General features: G+C 33.9%; 1 protein-coding gene across 5 annotated transcripts in view; it reads left to right on the plus strand.

Moving 5' to 3' along the window:
• The window catches only part of FUT8 (fucosyltransferase 8), a 137,325-nt gene that overhangs the window by 86,287 nt on the left and 24,406 nt on the right, over window positions 1–26,632 (plus strand). For all 5 annotated transcript variants that reach the window (XM_029999176.2, XM_029999208.2, XM_029999162.2 and 2 more), the window contains one exon: window positions 6,026–6,263. In XM_029999176.2, coding sequence (XP_029855036.1) covers window positions 6,026–6,263 — 238 coding nt within the window. The remainder of the gene's footprint in view (window positions 1–6,025; window positions 6,264–26,632) is intronic.

The raw sequence follows: 26,632 nt of genomic DNA on the forward strand, positions 1-26,632 counted from the left end.
GCTAATAATAGGTCTCCCTTGCGTTCATGTGACTATGGAGCTATTGAAAATGATGCCCAAGATTTTTAATTCAGCTGAATTTTGAAACTGAAATATTTTTTCTTCCACTATGCTTACTTTAAATTTAGTTATCAATACAAAATTTCACTTGTCATGAGTCCTGCTTACTTTGGTTAGTTTCTTCTGGAATTCATGACAATCTTCTCTAGACTTGACTGAGTTAAAATTCCTTAGGCATTTAATTTAACGGCTTTGCCTTTTACCAGTTCTTCCATGTTTCACGTGTGAAAGTACCAGTCCTGCTAAGATAACTTTAACTAAGATGAGAGGCCATTTCTCTGTGTATCTGCCATTTCTCACTCCTTTTTATAATCTGGTTTTGATCTTTGACCGCACTTTGTCCCTTATTCCATGACTACTTTGTTTCTTTGAAGGTGGTTTGCCAGAAGACAAAAAAACAAAACCCAGAACAAAACAACAAACCTAAAAACCAAAACCAGAAAAATTACACTGTAGCAGGAAACTGTGGATAGGATGGTTTAGTGCCTGCATATGTTTATGGATGATTATTTGCCTCCAAATGTATACTATTACCATCATTCATATAAAAGATTCAAACCCCAAGGCATGGTAATTCTCAATGTGTGGAATATTACCCAAAGTTGGGGTGGAAACCTACCCAACTCTTCAAAGATAGAAAATATTCTTTCTTATGAGTAGTTACAGTCTTTGAGATGGGTCATTCACATATATAATTACTACCATTTCTCTTTTTCTTTTTATTCTCATTCTTCTGTCTGAAAAAACCACAGTGATCCAATCTCTTGCCTACATGCCTGTAAGCCAGACATAGCTTTTGGAGACCTCCTAAAGATTAAAACATCTCCTGTCTTGAATGATTGTTGCAAGTAATCATCCCAAACTGGAGTATGTCTGTGACTACATGTTTGGAAGTCAAGTTGACTTATTTTGTAGTGTGGGTTTCAGGAGTTGGAAGAGTACAGGGCTGACTGTGACTATGCAATGTAAAGCAGTCCATGGTCTGAAATTATACATATGCATCTCTATTCATAATATAACTGTATTAAAAAATAAAAAATTCAACAACCCTTTCCCCCCAACTCCATGCCAAAAACAACTATGTGGAATATATTTGTAATTTTTTTTTTTTTTTTTTTTTGTGAAGAATAGAAGTACTGTATAGTTTTCTTTCTGGTACATGTTGAACAGTGACAGCTGTATTATTTTGGGACATCTCCCTGGGAAATCTTTTAGCTGAATGATTGTGAATAGTGATGACTGCTACTTCATTTGGATGGCATTACCATAAACTTGATTTAATGAGGCTACGTTTACCTAGTTCCCTGTAGTTAGAGTAATGATTAAAAAGCTAGGAGCTTACATTTAAGAAGACGACCTTATTTTCAGGGATGTTAGTTATCAAAAAATTGAAGAGAATGTGCAAGAGAAGTCAGACAAGGGTTCCTGTAGTACTGTATATTCTGGAAGTGGTAGAGTGAGTAAAGGATTATGAAGGTAGCAGTTTGTTTTCTTCCCCTTTCCTTTTGTGCTTATTTTTGTTCTATTTATTTTAGGAAGTTTGTGATTCAGCATGCAGTTTCCCAATAGCAGAATATTTTTGCCTCCAATTTTTAAAAAAATCAAAACATTTTGTTCAACTTTGAAGGTTAAAAATTTAAGTGAGAAAAGTTACTAAATACTCAACAACATCTTCAATTATAATAGTCCTAGTTTGCCATGTTCATACTATTTAGAGTTGTACATGCATGTAAAGAAAAGAAACTTGCTTGCAAGGCTTTATTCTGAGGTTTCTGGATTTCCCAGTATTTTTTTGTGATTTAATGTGTCATTTAAATTTTTCTCTCTTAAAGTGTGTTAAATCCTCTCTCTTTCCCTGCCATTAAAATGCATGATAGATATTTTTAATAAAAGTACTCATGCTAAAATGACAACCACAACAAAAAAGGCTCTGGTCATTTTGCGTATGCGCAAAGGGATCTACCCTTCACAACTGTAAGTCTTGAAAAGTGTAAATTTGTATCCTTTGATAATTCAAATCTAAGGTATAATATCTTTTCCCAGTTAATCCACTTCACTCATGAGAAACAAATTGTAGTGCATTGTGGCAGTTGTAGTGTGCTGTTGGTGTTGATAAAATCAAACTAGTTTGAAACAAAGTAGCTACTCAAGTTATTCAAAAGAAGCCATTCAAGGATATTCCTTCAAACAGGCAAACCAATGAATGTTAATTAAATCCAAGATTAAACACTACTTTTTCTCTCAGTACTAATGCACTTTTGTAGGTCTACAATGTAATAGGTGATCTCCCAGCTCCATTAGTAAGGGAGATGTCAGCCAGACTTCTGTAACTGCTACGCTCGTATGGCCTGCGTAGCTCATTACAAAGGTTGTCATGTAGTACAGAAGAATTAGGGAGATACAGTTCCTGCAGAGAAAACCTGGATATACTACTTTCCTTGTAACCTAGGCAGGAGAGGTCATTTGCAGCCTAAAGGACCGTAAAACTTATTAAGGGAAGAAGGAGCTGGAATCTGCCAGTGCTTACAAGTAGGAAGTGCTGGCATATTGCCTTTAGTTGAGAGTTTAACTGTATCAATTTAGTGGAAACCCTGAATTTTGTGAGAGCGGCAGTGTATGCCTGTATTATTGGTGATGAAAGACCATCAAATCCATTTTGCCAGTTATAAAAATCCAGTTTTATTTTAGGTGACGTGTAATGTTCTCTTCCACAGAAATACATAATTTTAACCATTTTACAGTTCTGAAAATTTGTTACTATTTTCAGTTGCAGTGTTCATAGAAGTAATTCGGAGAAAAATAAAAGGTTTACGTAAACTCTGGCATGGCTTGATAATCTAACCTACATATTGAAGTATGTTTTGTGTGCTTGGTTTGGGTTTTTTTTGTTTGGGTTTTTGTGTGGGTTTTTTTGTTTGTTTGTTCTTTAATGCAGTTGTATGGCTGTTACATTATGGGGCCCCTGACAATCCTGGAGGTCCCTTCCATCCCTCTCTTGATTATGTAGCCAACTCAATTGGATATAAGAGTCTGTGTTGAGCAGTGTATTTAGGGATGAGAACAGAGTGCACTCCTCGTTCAAATCAGAGATTTATAATCCTTTTCTGTGACTTTATGCCAGGAGGAAAAATCTTCTGTCAGTCTTCACTGGCTTTGAAATTGACTGTTGTTATCCTTTATCAACTCAGCACTTTCCTGGGTTGCTTTGGTTGGCAGTTTTGGCTTATGAACACTCAAGCTATTCTGATGCGTGCAATGTGATTGTAATTTTTCTTCCTTCTTGATGGTTATTAATTCCACTTCTTTCAGGAAATCCCAGTTGAAACTGAAATATATCTAAGTATCTCTACTTTCTTTTTTTTTTTAAGTTCTCAATAAATAATTTAAGCTTAAATACTGCCTTGTCTTAAAATTTAAGTATAGCAATTTGACAAAAACACAGTTATAAAGAAATTAGCCTGACTAGCTTTCTGTTTGTCACAAAATAATATTAATATATATACTTTCTAGTTAAGTCTCCAAGTAATGTTAAAACCCAAGTAAGCTCATTATATTAACATTGGTAAGCAGTCACGGTAGCAAATTATGTTTCTTTATGTGATTCCTACTTGATTTCCGTAATATTGTTAATAAGCTATTCTATGAAACTTGCATTTGCCTGCAAGAAAGTTAGAAGGGCACACCTTATCAAAGTTCACACAGCTTCAAATATGCCATCAATTAAATGCTTTCATTTCAAGAGGACACAGGAATTTGAAGGTAATAGAAAATATAGGAAACATTATCTATTGGTATTTTTTAAAAATTCTCAGAGATTATCCCTTTAAAAACAGTTATGAAAAAGTTAGTTGAATAAGAATTTATGCTATGTGGGAAAAAATGGGAAGGCAGTCTTAATAGCATGCTTTATGGCCCTGTTGACATTGCTAATATATCTATTGTTCCTTTTTGTGTGCTTTCTTTAAAATCAAGATTTTTTTAAATGTCTCAACAAAAGTATATTGCAAAATAATTGATTCATTTTAAAAATGAATAAAACTCTGTCTAAGCAACTGATATCTTGTGACAGGTTGTATGTCCTACTTTTTGATAAATACATTCTGCTAATGGTTTACTTTTGGCCATAATCTTTTTACAATCTTGTTATAATATGTTACACAATGGTATTAAAACTCTTCTGCAATAGTCTGTAAAAAGTATGAATTATTATTATTAACTAGCAGTTAAAACATCTACACACATCTTTCAAAAACAGAAGTAAAACAGATAAGGAAACACAAAATACAAATTTTCCACTTCTACAACTGAACACTTATGTCTGCTTCTGACAATTCTCTAAATAACAGAAAGAAGGTTCTTATATTATTTTTTATTAGCCTAATATTTCAGTTTAAAAAAGCACAACACAGTAATATACATTATTGTCTTTAGTTTTTGAGCTTAAGTCTTTTCTACACAGTAACAGTTAACAGCAGAAAATGATTCTACTTACACCTGCTGTCCTTGCACTTCGTTGCATGGTGTAAATATGTCTGTATATTTAGGGAGGAGATATTTTTTTCATGGAATTCTTTCTTTGTCGACTTGCACACAATACTCGAAAAACCCTCTTGCTCTCCTAAAAGACTGTGGGAAGTAGGTTTGTTATAGTCTCAAAGATACCTGTTAGATTTAGTTTCAAGTTATCCATTAGCTTTGTGCTAGCAAGAGTACTGGTCTGAGGAACAAAAATTAGGAATGGAAATTTTATTTCATTTATTGTTTTTCATAGCTAGTTAGGCTTTGAATCAGATGTTTTTTCCTTAAAATGAAAAAAAATCAAATGCTGAAGTAACACATGTTGTGGGGTTTGTTGTATTTTCTCTTTTTTTTTTTTTTTTTTTTTTTCCCCCCAGAACTGAAACATTCTCCCCTCCTTTACACAACTGAACGCACAAATTAAAATTTTTATTAACTATTTTAGGACTCAGAATATTCAGATTATCTTTGGAGATCAATTGATGGAGAGATCCCAGTTCTCCAGATGGTGATCGTTGGTTTTTGGGAAGACCTGATTTGTTGCAAGTTTACAGAAAATTTTATTTAAAGTTCAGCTATGAAAGGAACAGAATTTATATTGACACTCAAATATCAGTATTCTTGCAGCTTAACTGAAAACTGACTTTTAATCCTAGAGATTATAAAAAAACCTTCTTGGAATGCAGAAGCATGTCTAGGGTCATGCAAGTATGAATGTGTACAGCAAAGTACTGTATTTTACAGAAAGAAAAACTTCTGTAGATTATGTTGTTGTGTTGTCCACTTACCTAAAAATATTTATTAGTTTGGACTTGTAAACATAGCACTCACATCATGTAGACATTTGCCTCCTTTGTTGTTGTTTCTCAGATTGTGTAAGTGTAGTATGTTATTTTATTGAGAGTGCATGCAGATTAAAATACTGTCTTTTATCAGTCTGGTTAGGTATGTGTTTTATATTCTGTATTTGGTCAGTTAGTCTGGGAAGCAGTCCATTAATAAGCATTTGTTTTATCCTGTATCTGTAGACAGGTGGAAATTTTCTTTCCGTGGATGACATGCATGCTTATTGAAAGAGAACTAACAAACTTGGAAAAATGCCAAAGGAAAAAGCATTCCAACACTGAGAATCACGTTGATGAAATGTAAACTCTGAGTCCAAATGTTAGCTTATTCTGACAGATTTACAAATGAGAAAGTAATGTAAAATCTTGAAGGTATTCTATTTTATATTAGGATAGTGAAGTATGTTCAATAACTGTTCATGTTCACCGTGAAGAATTCACATAAAATTTTCATGGAGCTGAAGCTTACTCATCCATTTTAATATGAGATGTATTATAGCAGGATGGCTTGTGTGATTTATGACAGCTGTCAGTTTTTCAGAAAGAAGTATGCCTTTGTGTATATCTTCTCTTCAGTTTTACTTTTTCATCCATACTTACAGAATCCGAAGGATTGCAGCAAAGCTAAGAAACTTGTGTGTAATATCAACAAAGGCTGTGGCTATGGCTGTCAACTTCATCACGTAGTCTACTGCTTCATGATCGCTTATGGCACTCAGCGAACGCTCATTTTAGAGTCTCAGAATTGGCGCTATGCTACTGGTGGCTGGGAGACTGTATTTAGGCCTGTAAGCGAGACATGTACTGACAGATCAGGTACCACTACTGGACACTGGTCAGGTAAGACTTAACTCAAGTAATTTCTCCTTGTTTTTTTTGCATCTTCATTCACATGGAACTTTTTTGATACCTCTTTCTTTAATGTTATGTGGAGTGTAATAACTATGACTGCAATTATATATGTAAGCATCTTTTAAGTCTTATTTTTGCGTTGTATTGAAATAAATATTATCCTTATTAAGGTATCTCTGCTTTGGCACTTTTTGTATTTCAGATTTAAATTGTAATCCTTCAGCAGTCTGCCACTGTGTTATGTGCCAGATCCGAATCCAATTTTTATGGGAAGAGAGTATTAAATAGAGGCTGTTGTTGGTAAACTTTAAAACAATAAAGCATGTTTCAAATATAAAGCAAAAGAAATATGGAGAAAATGGTATCCAATAGTCATTCACACACCAACAAAATAATGAAATAATTGAAATAATTTTTAATGTAAACTGAACTGATACGAAATTCAGGCTGTAAAACCAGTGGCAATGTTAAATACCTTTTTATTTGTAGATCATTATGTTGATCCATTCTTATACTAGGCTGAACAATTTTGCTAGAATAACTAGATGGGCATTCATGTTTGGAGGATCAGATAGCTTTGTCTCAAAGTAAACAGCATTCATTTTAATGGAATTCTCACAGTCAGCATCTTGAAGTTATTAACATCTGCATTGTTTTATAGTTTTTTCTATATATTTAAAACATTTTTCAGGTATTTGTCAAAATTGAGTAGGTGTACAGCACAACTGGAGGTGGCTGGCAATATGCTAACTTTTTACTCTCAATTTATGATAAATACTAGGAAGAATTTTTTAAAATTAAATTTCTCCACAAGTAATTTTTATGTGAACAATTGTCAGCTTTTTAAAACATTAATATTATTGACTTCTTTTGTTAGGCATACTTTTTTTTTTCTAAGTCTGTAACTGGTATTACAGTGGGAGTTTATAAATGTTACAATAAATGTAGGGAAGACAAAATTGATCAAAAAGAATAAAACTGACTGTTCTTACCTAAGACTAGGTAAATTTAGTGAGATGTCTTCATTGGTAAAAGGAGATTCTTGGAAAAAACATAATTAAAAAATTGTGTTAGAGAGAGGTGGAATGTTAATTTTAATAATATTTTGTATTATTGACAATTATAGTCCACATAATTATTGGATGAGTAGATAAGCTAACAATAGGTAGAGAATGCACTAAGCTATGGACAAAAACAGTTTAGAGTGGGAAATGGTAAGGGAGATATTGTGCCACTTTTCAGGCTATTGCTGTTTTGTTTATAAGCACTGATGCAAATTTTGATTGTTAGCATGTGGCACATTAATCTTATCCTAGAAAGGGATTTTGGCTCAGTGACTCTCTGCTTAAGGACAGATACGAAGGACTGATACTTTTTATTATTTATGTTAGTTGTGCCTACAGACTTAAGAATTTTTTTCCATTATGTCCTGAAGGATTTGTTTGGCAGCAACAGTTGTGAGTTGGATTTCATTGGGACATTTAAGAAATTTGTGGGGATTTTCAATACGCGATTGTGTAGACTACACTCATCAGTAAGAGACAGTGCACTGATGAGATGTTATTTTAGCATACAGTTTTCTCATTAGAACTACAGGAGCTACAGCATGACCAGTACTATCCCAGTGCCGTAGAGACAAATACAGTTTGTTTGGATAGCAAGCAGAGCTTTTCGATTCTGGGTTGACAGAAACTGGTTTCCCCCCCACTGTCTTCATTCTTCCTCTTCTGTTGGCTACCCTGATACACAGATTTTGAATGGTGTGTAAAGTTAGATGCAGGGAAGAATGGCCAAATCTCCAAGTCATCGGAGATGTACCCTCTACCGTAGAGTCACAAGGGATATCCCCCTTCCTTAATTTCTGACAGGTACAGGGTTACACTGTATTTCGGGAGAACTCTGAACTAGTCACTGGGCTTGGAAATGAACATCAATGCTGAGAGGAAAAGAAAAATGTAGATGTTTATTCCTTCACTTCATCTGTCTTTCTATCTTTGAAATGATGCAACATGTGGGCAGTCCCATAGCTACTTCCAGGCAGGGAAAAATTGTGTGTTCTGACAAGTGTCTCAGGTTTCACTTGCCATTCCATAGTGATTGTGCCTCTCATAGTTTCTTAAATTATTTAAGTCCTCAAGCCTATTATAGGCAGAACTGATACCTTTCAAGGATTTCTAGTTACATATAGTGGAAATGTCTGTATCTTCAACAATTGTACTACTTGGAATGATTGCTTTATAGTTATTTTACTTCCTACTGAAAATTCTTGGGAGTTGTGTTGTATGCTAGGGTTTGTTGGTTTTTTGAGAGTGGTGTGTTGTTTTGTTTGTTTCATTTGTGTTCTTTTTTTTTCCAGAGAATCAGTAACATTTCTTATTCATGTTGGATCCAATAGTACTTGAAGATCTTTGTTATCTGGCTGATTAGCAGTTTAGTGAGGAAGTGTGCCCTGGAGGATATGTAAAGGAAGGAGAATTGCCTATGCAGTGGACAATTCAGCCCAGGGCCTATTTGAGTCCAGTCATAACAAGAATTAAACTTCGCAGAAATTTCCTTGATCCAACACATTGTATATGTGTAAGTGTCAACCAGATGTCATAGTTTCCACTGTTGTCTCTGTGGAAAAGGTTTTACAAATATTCTTCTACTTCAAAATATTCCTCCAGTTAACTGTTTGTAGCTTCTTAGAAGGTTCAGATACAATAACCTTGCTGAATTCAGAGGAAGGCAGGGCAGGGTAAAATGTTATAGGAAACTGTAGTTTAGGATAAAATGCAGAAACAGTACTTGCCTTTCCAAAGCAAGCACACATCTCTAGTTCAGTAAGCTAGTCTTTTGTCTTCTGTGGACAGTAAAGAACATTTCAAAGTCCTTATTTTAGATACCACACCAAGAACAATGCTGATTAAAAGCAAAACCTTTTCATCATGAATATAGCCAAACAAGTTCCCTAGACTGGGTGTACAGTCTCTGTCTTTGGAGGCTTTCAAGACCTGTCTGGCTGAAGCCCTGAGCAACCTGTTCTGATCTCACAGCTGAGCCTGCTTTGAGCAGAAGTTTGGAATAGATGTCCGTCTGACCTATAAACTGTGTGATCTGGACAAACTTAGTAAATGAGTTCAGCTGTGGGAAGTGTTGATTATGACTAATAATAACCTGGTCTTTTATCCTAACGAACTGGCACTGTCCAGAACCAGCTGCTTTAGAAGAGGGTGAAAGTACAAGAACAGCAGGCAAGTAAGGGGTAAGCTGTGTCAAAGAGAAATTCCTGCAAAGGGTCAGTTCCTCCTATTTTGGTTATGTATATGAATCCTCATACATGCAGATGAATCTTGCATCTTTCTCCATGTGGTTGATGGTCAGAATGTATCAAAATATTCAGTCTTCTCAATAGGATGCTGCATACCCAATGCATATGGAATCTTAAAGAATTTAACTATTAAAGTCTTAAAGATCTCAAAATAACTTTTTCAGATTTACAAAATCCAATTTACAGATAGGTGTGTAAACATACTTGTGTGTTTACGCATTGAAACAGCATTTGGACATTGAAATAATGTCTGTTCTTCAAAGCTTCAAGATGTTACAAAACTTTTCTTCAAAAATTCTAGCAGTTTCTGTGAACGAGAGTTTTTTCCAAAAATTAATTCTTAGAAATTGTTGAATGTTTTCTAAAAATAAGTAGAAATGGAAAACTGACATTGAAAACTTAAGCTGAAGTTTTATTCAAGTTTGGCAAAGTTAGCAACTGAAACTGCCATCTGGGCATGGTTCTGGGCAGACTGCTCTATGTGACCCCAGAATTTATTTGCAGGCAGTTTTGTGAACGTCGCATTTAGCATAATAGGTTGTAAACCAGTGTTCTGGAGTACTTGTGCACACATGGCTTAAAAAGACTATATTTTCATGAAAATCTGTTAAAATAGATCATGATTTCTTGCAATATGGGCTCTTGCTGATGAAAGTACAAATAATGTTTCCTTTTAGGTCCCTATGGGTGGGGGGTTTTGGTGTTTTGGGTTTTTTTTAATTAGTTTCTGGATCAGGATGAATAGTTTGAAGGCTGAACGCGTGAAATATCTTAGTGTGATCCAATTTTTTTTTAAATTAATGAATGCTACTAATTTGAGTTTTGATGTCCTAGAGATAGAAGACATTCAACTATGAAAGACTATCTTTCTATGGTTAGCCTAATGGCTAGCCACACACACTATAAACTGTGTTAAATTCTAATCTTCTGCAATGGCATGATTACTGAGGAAGAATGATACTGACAATCAATCTCTTTTATTAGCTTCAATGTGGCTTCAGTAGGAATCTTCACTGGATACTTAATTGCCAATAAATTTGAAAGACATTTTATCTTGCTGAAGATTTCTATATGGTTTTTTATGTCTTTCTGAATTTATATAGATTTTGTCTTTTTTTTTTTTTTTTTTTTTTTTTTTTATTCCCCGTACCTTTACAGGGACAAATAAGTCTGGAATTCTTTACTGTAATTAAAAATAGTTTGTCTGCAAAACTACACCTTTAATTGTTTGGGTTTTTTTTCTTTTTTTTTTTTTTTTACAAGTTCTGAAATCAGCATGGGATTTTCTAGATTTTCAGAATAAATGTATAAAAATGCATTGGCATTAATAGATTTCCATTTTTCATAAACACAATGTTTCTCCTACGTAGTGTATTCACTGTGCTGCGTATATGGGTTTTTAATAAAATTTGTTTTTTTAATTCTGTACCAAGAATATTCATACAGGTGAATACTTATAACAAGATACCAGTGTAAATTACAGAAATAGGCCAAAATGTCAGAAAATCATATAATCTTAAAGAATTACTTTAATGTAATTAGCCGACCTGCATAGATAATAATCTAGTAAATTGTGCTTCATGACAAAATTGTTTAAATCTGTACATTTATCTTTCTTCTTTTTAATTAAATTGCCTCTACTTGACACTTTTATTTTAGTTGTATTAGCAACATAAAGTTGTGAGGTTTCTGAAGTCTATTTTCAGCAAAACAATTTAGATAGTAATCTCTCCTACAAAGAGTTGAGAGGCTTATATGAGCTGAGAATATACATTTTTTTAAAATATTATTGGTCCAATCCTTTCCTAACTAGGCATAAAAGCTAAGCTTGTCTGTTTCAGAAGAAATTAGCATGTTTTTCAAATTTGGGAAGTAGGGTGAATTTTAGTAAGCAAGCTGACATCAGTTTGATAGCAAAAGATGAGTAAGGCATGTTCTCATCTATGTGGAGAATTAGGGGTCATCTCATCCCTTGTCATCTCTGGCAGGAATTGTTCTTTGCATTTGACATGGTATTCCTACAAGTCAAGTTCAGTTTTTCTAGATTAAATATGTTAAAAGATTAGAATTCTATCACAGGTTTTTGCAAATACAGCAGTTATTTTACACTGTGGCATAATTTTTCCTTTTCCTTTGTTTCACTGACTTTCATACTGTCATTCTGGAGAAAAAAAAATTAAAATAAGAGATGGTTGTGTGCATGTTCTTTTTAATTTTAAAATTATACCTTGCCTGCATATCTAACTTACTTGTAGTTCATTTTTCCTTGATATCTATAGCCAAACTATTTATGAATAATTTTAAGTAGGAATTGTTATAAGAAGCAGGTAAGACTTCTTAGTAATAAGAGCCAAAATATAGAGAACTTTTGAAGATGTATTTATTATTAATTGTTTTGATCAATTTTCCTTAAAATAGTTAGTTATATTGAGTGTGAATATTTTTAATTGCCAGGTCATAATATTCTGTTATCATTGCAACATGCTAAAACAGGGGAGGCCTCTTTTTATCATTTTTTTTTACTTGCTGATTTATGACATCCTAGTGGCACTCCTCAATGATACATTGAAGGAGGGCTATAAAATAACTAGACACAGAAATGGAACCATACAATAAATGGGAAAAGAAAACAGATTAAGTGAAAGGACAGATTAATATACGGTTTGAAGTCATAGCTGCATTACATGATGGGGAATGAAGGGATGTGGAGGTAAAGAAGCCCTCTACATGTTTTAAGTAACAGGGAGCGTGTGCTCCTTCCCATAAGGCCTGCAAACCAGTAAGATGAAAAATAACTTGAAAAAGGAAACCTGAAACAAAGTTTCCTGCAGTTACCTTTGAATATTGAGTTTGCTGCCTCTAGCCGTGGTTTGATGAATGAATGCTTTTAAGGCAGGGGTATCCTTGGGGGAAAAAATGGCAGAGCTCTTCATTTGGTGGTAGTGCCAGCTTTTAAGTATTCATTAAACTATCATCTTAAAATATGAATTAACTAATATGTTTATATGTATAATTCAAGAAAGAGGATACTGTGGGTACACAAAATTAAATTTTAATTTATTAAAGCAAATCAGGCAACAGTAATCAAAAGGACTAAATGAAAATTGCAAACTCAAAGCATAAAAAGTTCTGCAGAATTAATTGCAATAAATAAAAAAGTTTCATTCCATGAACTAGATCTTCCTTGATAGTAGTTTTTCTTTTACGTAAATCAGATGAATATTTAGCGTTAGCCTAAAAAAACTTTAACTTACATACAACTGTATGAATTATGTTTTGCTCCCATATCTCACTCTTCTTTATAAAATCTTGTGGAAAAACTGGATCCATTTTTATTTCTAATTCTTAATATCTTTTTTATCCATTGACTTTCCTTATTTACATTTTAATTCAAGCAAATTTATGTTACTGTGAAGCATACTGGGGAACGGTGATTTGAGACAACAGAGCAGAACAGCAATCTGTCTTGTATTTTCCCTTTGTTTCAGTTGTGTTACTCTTGAAATCAAGCTACTGATGTTGTGTAGATTTTTCGTAGTGAAGGTGCTTTGTAAGATGTATATGAAGACATTTGTGCATGTCAACATGAGAAAATATTTAGAAGGTGGTAACTCGTAGAATCCTAATGAGGTAGGTCTGAGTTTTCAGAGCAATAAGTTATTTTCACCTTCCAGAGCGATGGCCAGGCTGTAGCACACTGTCTAGTTTTGTTTTCTGGCCTTCAGAATGGATATTGATAAATATGAAGGATTCTCAGAAAGAACTACACTGATTCAAGGCCAGAAAAATCTGCTTTACAGTAAAAGATTAAAGAACATCATTCAATTTAAAAATGAAGCAGGCTTAAAAAGCTGGTCCTGCCACGTTTTATATGCATTTCTATAGGGGAAAAAATTTTACTTTTAGGCAAAAGCATGTGGCTGGACAATTCAGATTGGAAATAAGGTCTGTTTTTTGCAGAAAGATTGGCTGACTACTGTAATAATCTATTCAGGGGATATGGTAGATTCTCCATCAGTAAGTCTTCATTTCATCAAGATTATATGTGTTCTTGAAAACCGTGGAGTATCTCCCTTTCAATCTTTTAATTTTTGCATGTGTGGCATAGAAGGTTATCGTGATTTCAGTGACCCAGCTGAAGCTGCAATCTGGTATACAGTAAACAGCCTAGAATAAATCTTAGAGACAAATGGAAGTAAAATTAATTTAACCAGCTGATCTTACAGTGAAGGAAAACACTTTACATATATAGAGGGATGGGGGTGAAGAGGGGGAGAGATTGATTTGTGTTATTGAGCCTATTTTACATAATGTCTTTGAGGTCATTGGAAATCTCCTATCAAGAGTTAGAGATGGTTATAAATTCTGGAAAAAGACCTTTTCTAATGGTTAAAAATTTACTTTAAGGTTAAGGTGCTTTGGAACATTTTGAAATTCTCTTCTGATTAGAAGTCTCTGAGTAAAAAATATTCTGAGTATATAATATTCAGAAATAAAAATGAAACTGATAGAGGTGAATTCAAAATCACATAGGGGGTAATGAGGCAAAGATTTCAGTACATTCCAAAAGCAATTACATTATTTCCTGGTAGGAATTATATGTCATGAGACATAAGTAAAACAAATTGATTTTTTTAAATTTTTTTTTTAATTGACATATGCTGATGTTGTCACCAGCAGACCAGCTAAAAGTACTGTATGTCTTTATCATTCTTGCAACTTCTTAAGTTAAGAATTAGGCATACAACGTCATTGCAAGTCAGTATTTAGTGTTACTTTTTATGAAATTTACATCCTTTATAAAATATATGTCAATGCTTTCTGGATCTCAGAGGAACTGAACAGCATGCTTTGCTGTAGCTTTACAAGTAATTTAAAAGACCATTTTTGATCCTGTTTTGAACCATGCGTAGAGAAGATTGTAGTTTTTTCCCGCTGTGAACCAATTCTCATTAACTTTTATTCACATAGAAAATAGTTTCTGGAAAGGTAAGTTGTTCTCATGTATGTAAAAAAAAGATCTACAGAATACTGTAAAGAAAGTTGTATTTAGAAGATTTTTGGTAACATAATTGAACTCAGTTCCAACATCTATGTGTACTAAAAAAGAAAACTGTTAAATAGATTCCTGGTTTTTTTTCCCTTCGTCCTTCTTCAAAAAGGATTTACTTACATAGATCACCTGCCCATTGTAGCAAAAATGAAGACTTCAGGCTTCCTTTAACCCTAAAATAAGTTAAATTATAGCCCCAATGTACATTATTTATTTTTAATTATTTTAAAATACTTGCTACAGCTTTTTGTTTGTTAAGAAAATGTGGCTGTCCAAAATCAGAAAAAAAAAAAAAATATTGAGTTCATCTTATGAATATATTGGTTATTGCCATAGCTGCATTTATATAATATAGCTCATTGTCTGAAAATTGGAATATGGTGTTTGTAATTATTGTTTCTGTTACCGAAGATCCTAAAAGCCTTGTTGCAACAGGTGTTTTCCAGGGAGATAGTATTATCGACTGTAGAGTCTTGCGATCAGAATTAGGACCAATAAGATAGGCACAGCAGAATATATTACTAGGGTGTGTAATTTTATACCTAGTGAAATCTGCATGAAGACACTTGGCTTAATTTTTAAATTTACTATGCAGCAAAGTTATTCATAGTTATAAACCCGTCCTGTTCTTTAGTAGCCTGGCATTCATTGCAGACGTAGCAGAGGAATGAAGATACTCGCAAAAGTAATTTCTATAGCTGGTGGGAAATAGGATCACGTAGTAAAATATAGAGGCAGATTTTGAAGAAGAACAGCATTGTTCTTTTTAGAGACCTGAGGATAAAAAAGAAATCCTCAGAAGGACTTTTGGTTTGGAGGGACTACAGGCAGAAGGAGTAGAAGTGTTACAGTCAGAAAATGCCTGAATGTTGACACAATATTAGCTTAAATGCTGTGAGTATCATACAGGTATTAGTTATGTCCTTAACAATTCATAATTGACTTGGTGTTACTCAACTTGTCCTTTATATGCTGTTATACTATTTGCTGTGTCAGCCTTATATATGTTTCCATCTGTTAAGAACATTATGCCATTTAAAAAATGAACAAGACTGAGAACTGGAAAACATATACCAAGGTGCTTCTGGGGTGTAAATTTCTTGCCACTCGTGAGAAGATAATGTTGTAACAATGAAGTCTTGTCCATGTCAGTTTTTTAGATATGAACATAGTAAGAATTTCAAGAATACAATACATACTTTAAAAAAGAAAACATAAAAAGGTGGTGTTTATTATTATTATAGATACTCTCTTTGGTTGCTGCAACCCATATTACAGTTACAGCACTTCTTGGTATTTTTTTTTTTAAGCTCAGTCATCTACATTGCTGCAGTCATTAGCCATTGTCCAGCATTATTTTTTATGTTAAAATTCACTTTGTGCACTGCTTTGTATTTTGTCAGTTTAGGAAAACTTGTAAGATTGAGGATAATTTTCCAGCAAATTTTATGGCCAGCATTGCGATTAGGATAATTCCATCCTTAAAACCCCATTCCCATTTTCTCCTACTTATGGGATGAAACACTAGAGGATAAAGGAGAAAACAAGATTAGAACTGAAACATTCTTTACTCATGATAGCACTCTGCCTGGAAGAATATTGCTGAATTAACAGAATGAACAGAACATTAACGTTATGTAGCACCCATTTATTAGAGTAAGCTTGATATGTAATGAATATTACCAGTTGTAGTTAGCTAATTATTTGTGGATAGTAATGGCTGTTGAAAGATTTTGGTTTTAGCTATGGGTCTAAAACGTAACTGCTTAGGAAGTTGAGTGTGCTGTTGGAAATTGCATTTTGTTGAAGAACGCAATTTTTGTATTGTTGTTATTATTTACATCATTAACTTTTTTTGAAAATTGTCTACAAACCTTATGTGCAATGCAAAACATTCAGATATTACTGCAGGATACACCTTTATTAAAATATTGTATGAATCAGTAATAATTTAATATTCTAAGAAAACCTTTATTACATAGTCTCATATTTCTTGTCATTACATGCCTGTGAATGCCATCTCATCTAACGTGTTAATTGCAGTTCCTTATGTAAGTGAAGATACTGAATTTTAAGTTCTTGGGTGCAATTCACTATTATAATTGTGTTACTTTCCATTATTTTATTTTTTTAAACCCACACTCGTGGAGGAGAATATGAGATTACTTTACATGGAAAGACAGTATAGTATCTCTCATGACACCTCTTGCAACACACCTTAAAGTTTGGTTTTAATAGTCTGCATTCCAACTAACATTTTAGTTTTATTTTTTCCCACTGTAGGACATAAAAACCAGCTATTATTATGTTAAAATAAATCAATACAGTATATGCTCTAAAGAGATTATACGCAGATTTTAGTTATTTCACAACCTTGCTTTTCTTTTTTTAATGCATGCACATACAGTACCTTGTCAATAGTTGACGTGTTCCAGTGGAAATGTGTTAAGACATTTGGCTTGCTTTATTGGTATACTGCTCTTCAACATTTTGTAGCAACAGTGGAAGTTTAGTTAGGCAGGAAGACTAAAGAGAAACCAGATAAGTGAATTTGCTAGGGGAAAAAAAATTTGAAGTGGCTATCTACTTACCTAAGAGAAAATAAAAAAAGTTATCTTTGCATCTTAGAAAGCAGAATTCAGGTAAATCAAATGTCGCTTGCATGAGGGTAGGGATTTCTCAGTTTAGGACACAGTGTATCATTTGTAAGGTTATATGCTGTGTGTGCATCTCACAGACCCCAGAAACAAAGTACTTTCTCCCAGACAGAGGGATGAAACTGAGAAAAAATGGGGAGAGAAAGATAACTGAGACTTTCAGTGATATCATAGAGTTGTCCTGCCATCAGCTTGCAGTTCTGGTCTTGTGGAGGAACATTTTCTGCTACGGTGTTAAGAAGGTGCCAGAAGAAACAGAAGTCTATAAATAGAATGGGAGGCTGAAATTCCTGATTTGAAATGTGTGTATAGCCAGAACAGCATATCGGAAACTTATGGGATGTTTCAGTACTCATAGTAATTTATGTGAGAAGAACAGATGATGTCATGCAGCAGAGGTATAGCCATGTCTGCTTAAAATAACAAATAAATAACAGTAAATAAAAGGAATCCAAACAGTCCACGACAGTGTTTCATTTAAAAAAGGGAGCTACATAAAAAATAAGTCAGACTGCTTATAAAAAGGGAATAAATGCTTGCAAGCAGCATGGAGATTACATAAAACATGGACCAAACTCATACCACCTGTCAAAAAAACCTTTTTTTTTTTTTAAAGGCAAATATGATGAAGTTGCTTGACGTTGTTAAAAGGCATTTTAAAAAACCAAACAAAACCCCAAACAAATCTTGTACAAATGAGAAAAATTGGAAAGAATATAATTTCCAGCAAATTACATATGAAAACGTGGTAAGGAAGGGCAAAAAAGCTCTTGAGGAGAAGCTTGCTAAAGGTAAAAAACCTGATAATAAATCATTTTTCAAACACATCAGAGTAAGGAAGCCTGCCAGAAAATCTGGAGGGCCAGTAAATGATCAAGGGATGAGAGGAGCACTGAAAGAAGACAAGACTGTAGTACAAACTATAAAAATCTTTTATATCCACATTCATTATAGAAGAATTTAGGGACGCTCCCATGCTGAAATCTTTCTTCATAGGGGACACTTTGGAAGCTCTTTCTCAAACAAGTGTAATTGAAAGCATTTTACAACAAAACATTTTGTTTATAATTGCTATTTGTTTATATTTGCTTTTGGTTATAATTGCTGTTCTACAGAACAATGGAAGGTGGCTGAAGGAATATGACTTTTTGGAAAGGGTCCCAGCAAATCACAGACTCTGTATTGGACAAATTGACAGAAATAATAATGAAGAATCAATTTAGGGAATACACAGAAAAATACGTTACAGTGGAGAAGAGTGAGAGTTTTATGGAAGGAAATAATGTCTCATAAATTTAGTAGATTTATATGAAAGAGGCAAAAAATGTGTAGGTATGGAAGACTGAGTTTGTTTAATACCTTGCACTTCAAGAAGGCACTTCAGAAGGCTTCCCCAGATGTAGACTACCATGACATAGAAGAGAAGACCCTGATGTATATGAAATTTCAGAGGGAAAGGGTAGAAATTAATGATTAATATTCATTAGAGGAGTAAGTCACCAGCAGAGACTGATGCAAATGTTACACTTTAACATATTCATATATCATCTGCAAAGAGACAGAGTGTGAGATGGCAATATTTTTAATGATAATAAGGTATTTTGGTTAGTGAAGGTGAAAACTCTCTGTGAAGAGTTACAGAAGGCTCTTGCAGTAGTAACTGGGAAATAAAATAGCAGATAAAAGTTTTTGTTGTTAAGGACCAGATAATGGGGAAGAACAACCCTAGGCTTACACATTCAGTGGTGACATCTGACTATGTATTGCTATTTAGGAAGTGTGGAAGCACATCCAGTGATCAGTATACTGTAGTAACATGTTTGCCTAAAAACTTGTGCTTAAACTTAGTGTGTGATTAACATATTTGCTTTTCAATATTTCAGCTTCAGTATTAGAGAGTGCCTATTTAAATTGTAATACTAAGGGACCTGGGTGGCTCAATTCATGGACAGTGAGAATAAGGTTTTTCCTTTTCAGATCACAAGTTCATATCTATGGTTCAAAACCAGTCTGACTGGGTGTTTGGTTGCATCTCTGAAATAAGTATATGGATTTCTTGAGCCGCTGCTGCTGTTGACCCCTATTTTGGCAGCCTTTCCAGAAGCAGAAAGGCTTGCATGAACAGAGCAAGCTGAATTCCGTTGTTCCCTCTCTTCCAAGTTCAGAGTAAAGCCCTGTAGATGATGTGGTGTTTTTGCCAATATTTTGCATTTTTTGTGTGTAAGTAGAAAACTACATACTTCAGTTTTCTGCACAGCTGTTTTCACAAGAATACCATTTTCTTTCAGAAAAATATATGGAGGAAGTGTATAAATAGCTGTAACTTTTTCACAAAGAATGTTAAGTGTGATCAGTATTAAATTCAAATAGCTACACACTGTCATTCTGCTTATTCCTGAAATATCTAATGATCTGAAATTAGAATTATGGGAGATGCAGTAATTTCTTCTAACTAGCTTTATTTCTTTTGTTTTTACATAGAAGAATGTTTGCCTTTGGTCTTTCAGTGGGTTTGGGTTTTTTTGGTAGTGTGTGGTGGTTTTTTGTTGTTTGGGGGCTTTTTGTTCATTTTTGTTTTGGGTTTTGTTTGGTTTTTGTTGGGTTTTTTTTGTAGCAATACTTTTAACATCATTTTATAACTTGTGACACAAAGTTCACTTGTGCAATCCAAAATCTGCCATACTAAACTAAATCCATTTGTATTTTAATAAGTTCTTCATAAAACACATCTGTGTGCTCTTTCACACTAAAATCAATCAAGCCCACTATATTGAATGTTGATTCTGATTAAACCATTTATATAGGCTAAGCATACTATTGGTTCTCATTTAATTGTATGAGGAATTACATTAGATCTATTATTGATAAAGGAATGGTGTTCTTAGTTTGTTTTCTATGTCAGCGGCATTTTTTTAGCAGGATGGGAGATAAATGGGGAATACGTTGCTTTTGAATACAGCCATTGTTAAGTAAATTTTCCAGTAGCAGAAGTAAGAATGTATGTATTTCTTTAATGTTTGATGTATATAATTGCACTACCTATCCGATAATGTTCAAGGATCAAAAATATGGAGACTTTATACAGTGAGTTCTCCTTATGTCATTGTTAATTTAGATTAAGATTTGATGTCCGTATAAAATGCAATTGACTGTTTGATAATAGTTCCATGCATGGGCAGGACCATAAGCAGGTTAGCAAACATGTTGTTCAATGAGAATTATTTAATATGTTGAAGTGAATGAAGGTAACCTAGAACAAGGGATTTTTATTCATGAATAAATGTGTCCACTGAAATAATTATTTTCAAAATAGTAGGGACTTATTTCCCTGTGTTTCTTGATTAGGGAAAGTTGAAGCAGTGCTGTTATTTTGTAGACCTGGAAATCTAAGGAGTGCATGAAGGGGGGAAAAAAGGACTCTTGGCTGGCATGGCTTTCCCAGTTTCCTAGAAGATTGACGTTGCCCCAATACACTAGCAAAACTAGTACTAGTAGGTTAGTGATTAATTGCAAACTTTTCTCACAAGCATTAAATCATGGATGATAAATAATATATTAGTAAACAAATGCCACGTTTCCATTACAAACTGTAAAAGTTTCTGCTTAACTGTCACTCATCTAAGAATTGTTCCATAAGCAAAAAGCTACAAATTGGCCTAATATTAGAGTTTGTTGGATTTAAGGTAAGCATTCTGTACTTGAAAAGTTGTTTTGTAGCATGTACACTAGGAAAGAATACAAGTGTGTGTTGTGTTCAAATGAAAAAAAAATCAGTGTTATTCGAATATCAAGAGACAGCATTAGGCAAATTGAGAGTAAAATCACCTCAGAAGTATGTTAGAAAAATTTCCTTTTCTATTATTGCAGTTACACTCTTGTTTTTCCCCCTTTTATGTTAGTAGACCATATGAAGTAGAATGCATCCCTGTTTCTCTCAGTTTCGTTCAGATGCACTGTTAAGGTGAAGTGTGCCTCGCTGCTATGAATTTCCAACAGCATAGCACGTTTTTTTTCTGCTGTTCTATTTATGGCTAACTAAAATGTCTTTTTGTCTATGCACACCTTGAAGGTTGTGTTCCATCTGGACTTGCATATGAAGGTATTTTTACTAATTCCTGGAAAGAAGAGTCTTCCAAGTGTTCAAATTAGGAAAGACAAGATTGGGAGCTCAAGTTATAAACCACTAGCTCAAAAAGACACTAAATGTCTTAACTGGGAGCCCTTCTCCACTAAATGCCTGGACAGCCAACTCGGAATATTAAGCTCCATTCTCATGACCTGTTGGAAACTTTTAGGTCTCGTAAAATACTGTCTTGAGGTTGTCTTGGTTTTTTGCATGCTTATACATGCTTGTTCCAGGCTCATACATAAGTCCAATTAGCATATGCATGCCAGAGATCAGTCCCTGCAGATAAGTCCCTGCAGCTGTTGAAGGATTATTATAAAAGTAAGCTGTTTATCTGCTATTCCAGAAAAGACAACCTAATAGTCAAAGCAAGTATTTGGAAGTATTTTCAGGTATATAGTAATTAATGTTAGACTGAAGTAGAGAATAAGCTTCAGTGGAATTGTTTCAAATCAAATAAAAAATTAGTTTTTCTTCAATATTGCTGTAAAGATCTTTTCTATATGTTTTTCTAAGTTATTTCAGCTGTCCTTATGTAAGATCTTACTTTTAAATCGTCAACTCTGACTACTGTTTGCATGAATGACTAAACCTGGATAACATGGAAAAAAGACTTTGCATTTATAAAAGTGTATTTGCCTTTGCAAATATATTTTATGATATTTTCTGGTAGCCAGGGAGCTGGAGCTCTTCTCAGACAGGTACCCCTTTCATATAGGCCATTTAGATGAAATGGGGCATTGTTCAAAAGCAGTTTGAATATATAAAGATAAAAGGAAAAATAAATTACTAGTAAGCTTCTTGATTTCTACTTAGTCTGACAGTTTGCTGAAAATGCCTTCACTGACTGTTACATGAAGTCATTTTGTGCAATCTTACAGTTCATCTGTATACTTCCCAGCTGGCGTGCTGGCTATCTAAACAATTGAGGAAGGGAAAAATCTTTACATTTTAATGTTCTCTCAAAGTGACGTGACAATTGCCATAAAAAGCTTCTAATAAGTGATGAGAAGTTTTCAATAGAGGGAAACAGAAACATAGGTCTTTATAATGCAGCTCACCTGAAACTTATTGAAAAGGGGATGGAGGCCCTAAAGGCATCAGTAGATGCTACTGCTTTAGTTTTGTTAGAGACATAGCTATTTCAAATGCAGAAATCAATACGCTCAGTTCATGCTTTCATTATGTCCAAGAGGGAGAACATTCATTGAAATCTCATTACTTCTTAGCATAGCAAGAGCACTGTTTATGTTGTGGTTGTGATTATGAGAAGGATTTTCAAAGAACCAGAATGACATGGGAAAATAAATACTATTGAAAATCAGTGGAACCTGAGTTACAAAGATAGGTTGGTAGTTCAGGAGCTCTGGAAGTTAGGGTTTTTGCTGGAGCAGAAGTAAGACTACCATCAAAGTTTTTATTTTTTGGGGGGGGTGGAGCTGATAACACAGTATCTTTGGCAGAGAATTATTTTAGTGAAGTTTCTTGTGAGAGCAAAGGTTTCTCATCATGCTGGACCTTTCTGTCGGCTCCTTTTTTTATCCTAACTTAGCACAAGTTCTGAATATTGGATCAATTTTGGCCAAATTTGACGGAAAGAAGTAGGTCTTGTTAAGGTCTCTCAAAAGTCTTCAAAATAGATAGCCTGGGTGTGTGTATACAGCTGCTGAAGTCAATATTCAGGCCTACTAGCAAATGAGGAGCAGTGACTGATCAACAGGCAAACAGTACAGAGTAGTAAGGGACATGGCATTACGTGAGGGTAGTTTGCAGGAGATGTGCAAGAGAGGAGAGGAATGGATGCAGGAAAAAAGCCTTGGGAGTAGTGGGTTGAGAAAAGTAATAGAAGACATGTTGGCATGTTTGAAAACATTTTGGTTTATTCCCTCCCAAAGCTATCAAGAATCAGCCTCTTGGGATGACAAATGGGACAACACTACCCACACGGCATATATAACTTGGAAAAAAAAAAAAAAAAAGGACTGTATTTTCAGTTTCTTTAAAACTGAATTGCACCAAATTTATTCAATACCTGCCCGCCTTAAAAGGTTTGATTAAATAAAGGATGATTAAAAAAAATTAATAAGTGGAACGCTAGTGAGAAAGTAATCAGAAACCAAGTTCAAAAACTTTGTCTTAGAGATGTACAAAGCAAAATCTTAGAGAAAAAAACCTTAGGTATACAAGTCATATTTTACATTGACTACTTTAAAAGAAAAATAGGATTCTTTATCTCATTTTAATTCCATTTTATAATTCAACTATGGCATAAAGCCCTTACTAGCTGACTCTAATAATGTTTGGAAATAGCCAAAAGAAAGTTGTAGGAGATGTAGTCTGCAGCACAGAACAAATAACAGCATACTTTTTCTTTCTTCTGAACTAGTTAACAATTCATAAGTAGTATAACACACCATAACTTTGCATAGTTTCCATTTTTTATTTTGTCTGCTTTGCAGAGAAAAGCATTAAAATACTGTTGAAGTTGATGAACCATGAACCTGCTGTCTTTGCAATACATAACAGTGTCTTGCTGGCTAATGAGGAGCCTTGTGAGAATTCAGCACAGTCACTCTCATCATAACCTATGCTATTCTAACAGCATTCCTAGCACTCTGACATATCTTGTGTGACTGAATTTAGAATTGTTCACTCAGTTGGGGTGAGGTTTCAAATTGGCAGTAGTCTTTCAGGTTGTAGAGTTTAGTTAAGAAGAGCTGTGATTAGTCTATGCAAGTTGATATCAGCTTAAGTAAGTCTATATTATAGAAACAGAAAAGCTATGAAGCTATTCCATTTTTATTTGAGTTTACTCAGTTTTGTCTCTAGCAACACAAACTGAAATTAAATTGAAGTTCTCATTTGCACAACAAGAGAGTCCTTAGTACAGTGTTCCTTGGCATACTTTTAAGGACAACTTCTTGAAAGAATACTTTGAAATTAGATGACAAACTTTGAAATAATAGGAGAATGAATAAAGTACTCAAACAGGTTTTCAGTTAACATCAACTTATAGTATTGATTGTTACTTGAAACAAGGCTGGCATTTTGCTGTGTGAAGTAATGAATGCCCAGCAAAAATGCCCATCCAAATGCAGGTCCAAGCCAATGTTCAGATAGCAGGAAGTAAGCTAAGGTAAAATAACAAAATTCCCAAGGTCGTTTTGAGCAAAACCAACATTTTTTCAGGCTTCAAAGAAGTTGATATGAAAGATATAAATAGGAAAAGTTTCTAAATGGGTTTTAAATTAGGAGGACAGAGATTAAATTTGACAAGTAGACAGGCAGTAAGTTTATGCCAAATCATGAAAAATTATTTAAGTCCTGTGAGCTATAAAGTAAGCGATTAAGGCACATTGGGATACTGCAGGGAAGAAAAGTTATGCTTTTTATAACACACAGAGCTCACTTCAGTATTTAAAAAGTAATCAGTGGGACTCCTGGAAATTGAAACTGTATTACTGATCTATTAGTGATGAACATATCCAAAAAATGGTGATAAATAAGAACTAGGTGGAGCAACTGGCATGGGTCATCTAAATAAAAATCAATTTCTTTACAGTCCATGATTTTCCTCCAGACTATGTTTATGATGAAAGAGTGAGTGTTATCAATATTGCAGTACTTTATGACTATTACAAAAACACTGGATCTTTTGATTACTCAGTGAAGGAAAAATGGATTAAGTTGCAGAACTTTGGAGGACCATTATTTAGGTTAATCCAAACTGAGAAATAGCACCTGGAGTCATATGAAAGTTAAACAAGCTATAAATAGAATCATAGAGGCAAATTTTTGCAACTGTAAAAGCAAAATAAATCTCATTGGAAGAAGTAACTTGAAGTATTGCTGAAATGTAAATGACCTATAACAACTTTAAAGGTCTCTTCCAACCTAAATAATTATATGATTCTGTGATCAAATGTCAAAGTTGGACCTACACTGAGCAGGGAATTGGACCTGATTGATATGATGATACTGTGATTTCAACTACCAACATGAGAAAAAGATACAAGCGTTAGTATGGATTATTACCTTTTATGACTTATCTATTATTTAACAAAATACAGCTGTGAAGTGGAAGAACTGAAATATTTTAAAACTTAGGAATATATAGCTAAAACCTGAAAAAATGTGTGGATAAAAAGATCGTTCTGTACTTTTAACCCGACATCACTATCTTCAGCTACAATTCATATCAATCAAGAATGTGACAATGTTTTTGTAATGTATATGCTTGCCTATCAATCTGACTGAGTTTTGGTTATGTATTGTATCATTGATACTGCAGCTTATTTCTGAGTAAACTAAAACAATATCCTGCTATCCAAAATTTCCATTAAAGTTTTTTAAACTATGCCTGTTGATAATTGCCTATTAGGAGTCTTTTGATGAACACTAAAAAAAAAAAAAAAGTGATCAGTGGGATAAGAAAGCTGTCACTTGCCTATATGGCTGTTGCAAAGAGTTGTTTACTTCTTCAGGTTACTAAAGAGTTACTCTTCATTGTTTTTGTCCAGGACAAAAGCAAATAATTGCTGTAAGTTTTCCTTTCACTGCATCTGCTATCTCATACTTTTCCAAGTGAGTGAAGACTAATAGGAAGTTTTTTCTTCACTGTTGAGAATGATAATAAAGGCAATAAAAACTAGAAAGTTGTCAAAAAGTTTCCTAGAATTGTTCACACATCTTCATGTTTGATTACACAGATGTTCTAATTAGTGATGTCAAATGGCTGTGCTTTATCAGATGTTTGTATGTTTGGATTAAGTAGACTTATGCACCATGCCCACATCTGATTTTATGTAAGCTGTTAACAAAATAGAACATTGTTGAAAATAGTGATGACTGTATTGATCTTTTGATTTTTTTTTTTAATTTTTTTTTTTAAATTATATGCATTGTCTCAACAGAACACTGTGTGTGTCAGAATTATTTTGTCAACAGTTAGTAACTGGCAAAAGTCCTGAAGCATGAGTGGCTTCTGTAACCATTTCAAAATTTCTAATTATAATAACACATTCTTTGATCTGTATTTGTGAATATTCCATTTTATGACTTTCCATTTGTTACCCATACTTTCACTAATATTTCCCTTGTTGGGTGTCATATTGTGTAGTTTTATAAAGTAAGGGACTCTAATCTTCTCTGTGAAATAACCATATGATGTTTCAGTTCCTTCTCAGAAAGTTGTTTTCCATATCTCAAAGT

Source organism: Aquila chrysaetos, chromosome 2, assembly GCF_900496995.4.
Source record: "Aquila chrysaetos chrysaetos chromosome 2, bAquChr1.4, whole genome shotgun sequence".
Taxonomy (NCBI): domain Eukaryota; kingdom Metazoa; phylum Chordata; class Aves; order Accipitriformes; family Accipitridae; genus Aquila; species Aquila chrysaetos.